The sequence below is a fragment of the Cyprinodon variegatus genome, unplaced genomic scaffold (genome assembly GCF_000732505.1).
Source record: "Cyprinodon variegatus isolate N-32 unplaced genomic scaffold, C_variegatus-1.0 Scaffold233, whole genome shotgun sequence".
In the NCBI taxonomy this organism is placed as follows: Eukaryota; Metazoa; Chordata; class Actinopteri; order Cyprinodontiformes; family Cyprinodontidae; genus Cyprinodon; species Cyprinodon variegatus.
Genome location: NW_015150686.1, coordinates 692,528 through 702,161, shown reverse-complemented (window position 1 = coordinate 702,161; position 9,634 = coordinate 692,528). Strand labels below are relative to the sequence as shown.

Below are 9,634 nucleotides of genomic sequence, written 5' to 3'. Positions count from 1 at the left end.
CCTGTCCAGGGTGTACCCTGCCTCTCGCCCATTGACAGCTGGAAATAGGCACCAGCATCCCTCATAACCCCAGTAGGGATAAGCATGACAGAAAACAGATGGATGAATGTAGGTGTGCTTCACATATATAAAGGTTAATGTGAACTGCATCATTTATAGTGCAGAATTCATTGATATCCATTGACCTAAAATATTCGCAACAGCCCGGCTCCACCAGTGATCCGATTATGTGTATAAATACGACAGATATGAAAGTTCTTAGATCAAAGTTCTAGTTTTAAATCCAATATAGAAACAAAAAATACAATTAGTCTTATAGAAGCATCAGTAAATATAGCGTGTCCATTTCATTTAGTCTTATTTTTATTCGACTCAAATATGCTTGAAAGTGTAAACTGCTGGGTTTCCTGAGCATAGAATTAAAGTTGTGGGAGTTATACCTTTTGTATTTATCATGAAGGAACAGACAACTATTCGACTAATTGTTGCACCTCTATAACCTGTAAACAGCCTATCCATTAACAACAGAAAAACAGGTGTGCTTTTACAGAAAACACCACCTCAGTGTTTGATAAACACAAAAAAAAGACAAAAGCTGAACACTTAGAGTAACAACATTCTTTTTAAAAAAGAAAACAGATGTGTTGGCGTTTTCTGTGTACATGTGTGGCCCTGTTTGGCCATATTAGTGATAACAGTCTTTTTTTAACAGCAAATTATGGTCCAGTTGTTTTAAAGTGAGGACATTTTCCTGGTCCTTGAGTTATTTTGCTAACACTTAGGTTTAGGGTTAAGTTGTGAACAGAGTTTAGGGTTAGAGAGGTATGCAATGTTAATGGTTGCGTTTAGGGTTATTGTCTGGGGTGGGGCATAGAATGTGTTGAAAATCAATGGAAGTCAACTCATGGTTCTCACTACACATACCAAGTTGAGAATGTACTTCTGTGTGTGTGTGTGTGTATACAAGTGTGTATGTGATTTGTGTGCTAAGAGATTGTGCCTGATGACCTGGGGAATAACACATGCTGAGAAATCAATATCACAAGGAGGTCTAGTCAAGTGCTGCAGAGTGGGAGGAAGCAGGAGATACAGCCAGAGAAGCCACATGATACTCACCAGCCAATAGGGAGAAGCAAGCAGTAAAAGGTAGGATTAGGAATTCTGTGTGGGTCTTGAGATATAAATCCCTACTGTGTACCCACCGTTTTAGAAGTAATTGGCTTTTCAGCTGTTTAAGTGTGTGTGTGTGTGTTTTTTTTTTTGTTTGTTTTGTTTTTGATTGCCAGATACCTTGGTTAACAAAAGTACTCGTTTTTGGAGACGTCGGACGAGAGAATCTTGAGCCTCTCTCTTCTTCTGCTCCTCCAGAGCCTTGCTGCACTGCTGGGTCAGCTCTGCTTGTAGGTCAGACAGGGATCGCTCCAAACTTCTCACACTGATGGTAAATTAAAAGGTGGGAAGTAATTTGCATTGAAAGAGAAAAAGAAAGAAAGAACGAGATTTAGGAAAAAAAGGAAGTGTGTTGATTAGGGCTAGATTTTCATACAATTTGAGAAAAGCAATTTAAAGTCAATTTAAAATTATATTCCCTCAAAGACAAACTGCCTGCCTGATGATGGTTCAGAAATCATTTGAGGCAGAGATTTGTGTCAAGTCTGATCAATAGGACAATAATTACAACGGAGGGCAATAATTACACTGGAAAGTCTTTTTACTGACTCCTGCTCATTTATCAGCTTCCAATTTTGCTGGTTCTAATATGTCATAATGAGCCGAATAAGCACAGCAGAGGTGAAATGCTCGTTAACCAACAAAATCTGGACTTCAGCGCAGCATTAATAACCCACAGCATGCATACAGTCCTCCCTGCAGACATCACCTCTGTCGGAACAGGACAAGTTTAATTAGTGAATTCCCTCTCTCACAACATTTCAAACACACACACACACACACACATCAGTGGCTACTGTCAGGAGTGCTATCAGAGTCAGGACCACTTTAATTAACTTTGTGACAATTAAGGACTTCTCAGAGATATGCTCTAATAGATACATGGAGGAGAGAGAACCATGCAATGCAAACAGAAGGAGAGAAATAAGTCTGAAACAAGAACGAGAGAAAGAGAGATAGGAGGATTTTGTGTGAGGCAGACGGCATGTATTACCGGCTGCTGAGTGTGCAGCTCTGCTCTTTCAGAGCAATTTCTCTCTGTTGGATCTGAATCACCTCCCTGGACAGATCCTCTGGTTTCCTGCAGACACACACACAGCACCGAGTAGTTAGCATACACATATGCACGGAGACCGCAATGAAAAATCAATCCGAAGCAAAAGCAGAGAGGATGGAGCAGATGAAAACAAAGCAGCGTTGGTCCTTATTCTTTTAGCCATTAGCCAGTGGGAAGCTGGGAAATAAAATGGAATGATCTACAGAGGAAGAGGCTAGAGGCAAGAAAGTTAAAACGCAGATTATTGCAGAAAACAAACTCCCACAGTGGGAGATACTGACATTACATAAACAAACACGTTTTCCGATAAAGGGAATAACAGAACTGTAAATGGATTCTTTATAACAGAAATGTGCTTTGCTAATTCGATATTAAAATATAAACTAGAAATACAAAAGATTGACTAAAGAGATGGACGACCAAAGAATATAAAAATCAAAACAGATAGGAAGAACGGACAGATTTATTTAAGAAAACAGGGACAAAGCTGAGCGGGTAAGGGGCCAATTTAATGAAAGGATGGCTGGATAAAATATCAATAAAATGTTATTTTCTATTTCAATACTTAAGGACTGAGAATTATCAAAAATCAAGCTTTACACATTTGCAAATTATAAAAGATTAGAAAATTATTTTGTTCCTAGAATAAACAACTGCTATATAAAGCCCGCATTATGAAGCACTGACGTCCCGTAACTCAACTCTAAAGCACACAGACTGAAAGGCTTTCTTGTGTTTAAGCAGTTCCCATTCCTGCCATATGCTTATTTTTTTGTTTTTCAGTCTACAGCCCATTCAACTCTGCAAATCACAGATGGTTACATTCTATTGGGTGATATGTTGTGAATAACTACATGCGGTAAATGGACTGTCAGGGGACTAGAAGTCAGTTGTAAGACTCATTTAATACGCTCCCTTCAGTAAAAAGGCTAACACCAAAATAACATTTGCCCTGGTTTAAGATGTGGGGGCTGCATTTTATCAAACATAAAACCCAAGACCAACATGCTTCCCTCTGTTTTTTTTTTTGTTTTATCTCCAGAATAATTTGTTTTCCTCCATTTAACTTGAAGAGTGATGCCATATTGTGGTAGATGGCATTTCTGTTGCAATTCTATATTTCCTAATATATGAATATAGCCACCTTCCTCAGGGGCGCAGTGGGTAGCACTACTGCATTGCAGCAAGAAGGTTCTAGGCTCTGAGCTAAAACCTCAGAGGCTGGCAAGTTGCTGGTGATGGCATAAACCAATGTTTATGTCTACAGCTCGCACCCAGTGCAAAAAATATTAGGGTTGGAGCTCAATACAATCAAAAAGGGCCAAGTAAACTTGAGGAGGACAAAACCTTTGTGGATATAAATTTCAAAATAAAAAAATACGCCTTCAAGTTCAGGGTAAGAATGGAGGCTCCACAACATAAAACCTTTGAAACCAATACTAGGAGCTGTATGTATGTTAGAGGAGAACAAAGAACCTCCAGTAGCAAACCGTTAACTGCATTTTTACAAGATGTCCAAATGAGACTATGGGCATTGATCTCAAGATTTTATCTTAGACTTGGACAACTTTTATTGTCATTTTGTATACACAGAGTTTTTACAAAACCAAATTCCGTTTTGTACAGCTTTCATGACATTTACATTTCTTAAAGTGCAGCAATGATCAAATGTAAACAAGTGTGTGTGTGCATGGTGCAAAAATACGCATTGATATGGAAGTTCAGGGCATTAAATATATATATGGTGCAATTATGCAGTGTTTTGGTTTGGTGTTGTCAGTATGATGCAGAGTCTGTGACATGATTTAGAGTTTTTTCAACATCCAGCTGTCAGATGAAATGTCTTTTATGGAGGGAAGATGAGCCCCAATGATCTTCTCTGCCGTTTTCACCACTCCTCTCACCTTCTTCCAGTCTGCAACGCTGCAGCCTTCACACCACACAGTTATTAAAAATGTTTTCTTCATCATTCAATGAAGAAACATGGGGTATGTAGTAGGGACGGGACGATTTATGAAAACCGTCCAAACCGTTCGGTTCGACTGTGTCGGTTCGATTCGCGTGTGTTCCGTTAAGTTCATGCGCTGCTCCTTTTTCTCATAGGCGAAGCGTTTACACTCCAGAGCAGAAGGTGGCGGTACTGCGACCAAAGCCAACCACCAGTAGTGATCAAGAAGAAGAAGAAGCGAAGCAGCTTAGCCGGGTGTAGCAGGGGAAAAAAAATTGTTGTGGAGAATTCTGTCGAAAATGGCGAGTGGGAAAGAACAGGAGTTAGAAGACGTGCCAGCAGCACTTTATAGGTCTGCTGTATGGGAGCGCTTTGCATTTAGAGTGACCTACGATGACGGCAGAAGGAAAGTTGTGGATAAAAGTGCAACAGTGTGCAAGCATTGTGCAAAACGTTTTGTTTACGCTAACAGCAACATGACCAACATGTCATGCTAACCCCGAAATCCCTCATACTCCGTCAGCAACCCCCGCTGCACTCCAGACCGGCTGCTCAAAGCAAAGCCTACAGCCCCCACTGTGGCTCCCGTCCGCTCCCCTATGAGTTCCTTGGAGATGGTAGAGAGCATGCGCGAGATGATTAAATTCAAAGCAGGAAAACCTACGGAAATGATCCAGGGTTTTCGTGGATCATTTAAAATAATTACAATCCATTATTTTTGGGAGGATTTTTTCATTAATTTCATAAATTTTTATGGGATTTCGGTGTAACAATCAACATATACCGAATCGAACCGAACCGAAAACCGTGACCACGAAACCGTGAATCAAACCAAACCGTGGATTTTGTGAACCGTTCCACCCCTCGTATGTAGCAAGAAATTGTACTCAATAAAAAGTAGCGTTAAATTGAAAAAAGTGATCACAAAGTATATTTTACTGATGAAGTTGCTCAGGTAAATAAATATGCTACCCACTTATAATGGTCATGGAGTCCTGGAAGGCAAAGGAAAGAGCAAATATAGCAGTGGAGAACATTTTTGATCTAAATGGAACAATTTTAATATTTTCTTTGAAAGAATTAAGACAACTCGGCTTTTTATGCCAAGCATCACTGTCATATTTTAAAACTTCAAACCTAAATCACCATTTTTATTTGGCTTAGTATGACGTCAAGAAATGGGACACTGGCCTACTTGTGATCCGAGATCATGTTGCGGCCTAGGCAAGCCTTCCCTTATATATCAGAATTACATTGCATGCCTGTTCATCTTGGAAAAAGTATTAACACATTTGGTAATGAACAGCTGTAGAAAATGGTATTGGCTACAAATAGTTCGCTTGATTAAATATATGATAAAACTTGTTTTAGATTTTAACCTTTATATTTATAAACTACATTCAGTTTGTTGCAAAAGGAGTTTCCTTTTCCAGCAAACACGACTATGCTACTAATTATTTTTCTTCTGCCTGTGTGATGCATGGGCTTCAACACTGATTTGTCTGTTGCTGCTTTGAAATAACTTCATGGAATTGACATAGAAGAAAAATCTTTGCCTTAGGGTTTGCTGATCAGGAAAAGTACTGCAGGTAATATGGAGCTTCAAAATGTCACGTTTTAAACTATTCTTCATTTATCAAAGCTTTATTTACTCTTGCTTGCAATTCAGACTGGGGCAGTTGCTATCATGTTAGTTAGCTGTGCTTTTGTGTCTGACAGACAACACAAGAAAACCTCTAAATCTGCAAAAAAGCTGTATATGCAAGCATCACTGACAGCCAATATCCAGAACTATCATGCTTTTGTCAATATGATTAAATGAAAATAAATATATTTCAATGCAACTCACAAACACTTCTATTATCTAAAAGGCAACTAACCAATAGCACCAAGAAAATCATTTCAAAAAGAAAAACCTACAAGAATGGGAAAAAAAAAAAAACACAAACATGCCAATTTTGTTCCCAAATAAAAATTGAAAGAGGGGATAAACACGTTGCAACAACCCCCTTATGAATTTCTTTGACCAGTCCAACAGAGTTATTAAAATAAATTACTTTCATTTTCCATTACTGTTACTTTAAATTCTCTAACTCTTTGTCTACGCAGAAGCAGACAATACTTATCAAAACCTACAACAGGATAGAAAATAACTAGTAAGAGGCTGCTAGCTGCTGGTAGAGTCATAATGGGGTGTTAAAGGCTTGTCTGCCTTCCCACACAGCCACATGGATTGGGTCTCCTTGTCCAAAAATCAATTGCAATCTGGCCAAAAAGCAAAATGGCAGATGAGAAACTAAAAAAAAATAAAATAAAATAAAAAAAAAAGCTTCCAAATGAATTGGTGTTACAAAACAGAAAGTTTTCAACTAAACTGTAGTAAAACAGCATATTAGGCAACTAAATTAACAATCACTGCAAACATCAATGTCTGTGCAATTGTGGCAAAATTGTGATAAGACATCTTCCTTTAAAAGTAGTAAATAAATGCAGTCTGAATCAACTTTGTTTTAAAGTTGCAATTAAATGTGACATTAATGTTTCAGAAAGTCCTGAGTTATTAAATCTCTACAATATCCACATCAATTTTCCCTTTCACTTAAACTGGATCCATTTAGATATATAACACATAATAATTCCAAATTCAGTTTGATTTATTTTATGATACTAGCATCACCATATAACTATTATACAGCTATCGAGATTGAATCCTGATGTAGGGACCTGTAAAAGTCCACAAGCCTACCATTTAATTCCATCAGTGCAGAAGTGCATGCCAATACTAATTTTAGCCCCGCATTGTTCCTCAGGGTGATGTAAAGGTGAACCAATTGCTGAATGAAATACAATGTCCTCAATTTATCAAGAGAAATCCTTCATCCTCACAAAATCCAACAGGTCTTAAACTCCAAACAATGCTTTAAAGAGTCTCTAATAGCAGACTTTGTTCAGTGAGTGCCTAACATTATTGGCATTTTCTTTTCTCTTTTAACAAATTATGCTTAAGCTTGCATGAAAAAAAGATCTTCAAATGTCTCTAATTCATAAAGGAAGGGAGAAAAAAAATTAAACTTGCTTTTTATTTAGAAATATAAAAAAAACACTCAATTTATTAAGTAAATATTAGTTTGAATTTACACAGTAGAAGTTGGAGAAATGCAATCAAGTCTTATAATATACCAGCATGTACTCAACAGCCGCTATTATAGTAGTATCATGATGATTATCCTTAAGTTTAATTGGGTAATGAGATTAAATAATATTAAAGAAAAACGAAAATAAAAGGACACGATTATTTCAATGTATAATTAAACAGAAAAATCAACATTTTAATGCCTAAAATACAAGAAAAGCTTTGTTGAACACCTCAGTATTCGTAGCATAGGTTGCATCTACAGATAAAAAATAAAAGGTACAAAACAACAACATGGCAAGAGCTTCGCCCCATCTTTGTGAGCTTACATTAATACAGTGTTAGGTGCTTCTATAGTAGGGTTTTCAACCGTGCACCTCAAGGCACACTGAACTGCATATTTTAGATCCGGGTTTTAACCTAAAATCCCGGAGCGCTGGAGTCCTGGAACCTTTAGACGTGTCCCTGTCCTTACAAACATGTATCAAATGGCTAAACTACCTCAATACCTCTGCTAATAAGCTCACACTGGAGTTGGGTGTGTTGAAGAAGAAATGCATCTAATAGTTGCAGGATACTGGCCCCTGAAGACTACAGGTTGAGACCCCTGGTTTAGAAGTTTCTCAGCTTTAACACAGCTGATTTCCAGACTTTGCTGAACTGCGGTCATTTGAAACGGGTATCTTAAAGCAGAGAAACATCTAAAACCTGCACAGTAGTGTGCCTTGAGGACCAAGGTTAAAGAAAAAAAGAAAAAAAAAAAAAAACTAAAACACACTGCTCTGCAGAGAAAGTTGTAAAAGAAAACAGTGCATTAACCTACCTTACAAATGCATTTTTATGTGATATTCTTTACATCAAATAACGTAACAAGGTAAACTAATCTTTTTTTCACAAACAAATTTGAAAACAGCACAGAACGGTTGGAATGCCACAGTATTAAATATTTTCTGCTCAGTTACTGCAGCATTGAAGACATGCTATTACCGAATGCTAATTGTTTTGCAGCACACACTGCTATTTTGTTTGGTTGAAGTGATTCTGCAAATTTATTTCAGACTTCGGTATTCCATTGAACTGCCTTTTTTAAGGTGAAATGACTTCACGGCAAAAGACAATGGATTTTGAACAGAAGAACTAGAAGCATATGTTTACATTTAGAACAGATTTTCCCTACTAGAGGATGTAAGTTTGGAAGGTTCCAGGTGAGGCTTTAAAAGCTCGAGAAAATATAAACTACGTTACAATAAACTACTTGATACTTAACACCATTTTGATATGGCAGCCATATCTATTTAGTCACATGATGCCATCTATGAGTGTAAAAATTGTGATTCATAATCATTAGCAAATGAAACCATCTTAACATTCCCAATTAACACAAGCAATATAGGGGAAAGTTCAATCTTCATTTAAAGGAAGTGATCTAAGAGAGACAAGTTTATATGTTGCAATGTTGTCAGAAATGAACCAGCAGGCAGAAAGCTGTGCATCCTAAAATTTACTGCTTTACACACCCACTTGATGATGCTGGTCTTAAGTAAAATTCACCTGTGAGAACTCTGCACACATTGAGGCATCAGTTGGTGAAGATTCTCAGTCATCCAGGTCATAGCAATTGCAAAAAAAGTTAAAAAACAATCCACTGGACTTTGTTTACAAGTTTTAAAACATTTCGCTTCCTATTCAAGAAGCTTTTTCAAGCTTTGCAAAACATAGGATGGGAAGCAAAACGTCTTCAAACTTGGAAGTCAAGTGGGTTGCTTTTTAACATTGTTGCTCAAGGAACAGAGTTGAACAACAATGACAGTTTTCAAAAACTTTCCAGGGCCTGGAACTTCTTTTTTTTTTCAAATTTGCAAACTTTAAAGGATTTCAAGTAACTTTGGAACTAGGGGTGGGTGATTTATCGAATATACACAACATATCTTTAGTTTCCCCATGCATAACAATTAAAATGTAGTTTATAGTTAAAACTCCATTGTAACCATCAAGTACAAATTGGCATGACCAAATTAAGCCGTCTGCATCTATTTCACTGGCAGCTTTTTTTTCCCCCCCAAACAATTTGAATGCATCTTAAACCCCTCCTCCAAACAGGATTATTTTACGAGTGGCACGCACACTAAAGCAACTGGAAAATGAAATATGGCAACAGCAGGTGTTTCAGCTGGGCAATACTCTAATACCTGTAAAAAAAAAATATATATATATATATATAAAAACTGTTTTCTCACCCCTCGTGGGGTGGTATGTGTCATCCTCAAGCTTGGGTCCTCTAGCAGAGGCCTGGGAGTTTGAGGGTTCTGCGCAGTATACATATATA

General features: G+C 37.5%; 1 protein-coding gene across 2 annotated transcripts in view; it reads right to left on the bottom strand.

Annotated features, from left to right (window-relative positions):
- Window positions 1-9,634, bottom strand: part of mad1l1 (MAD1 mitotic arrest deficient-like 1 (yeast)) — a 95,821-nt gene that overhangs the window by 76,292 nt on the left and 9,895 nt on the right. For both annotated transcript variants that reach the window (XM_015381393.1, XM_015381394.1), the window contains exons 10-11: window positions 2,165-2,251; window positions 1,291-1,435 (exon numbers count right to left, since the gene is read on the bottom strand). In XM_015381393.1, the coding sequence (XP_015236879.1) occupies window positions 1,291-1,435; window positions 2,165-2,251 (232 nt within the window). The remainder of the gene's footprint in view (window positions 1-1,290; window positions 1,436-2,164; window positions 2,252-9,634) is intronic.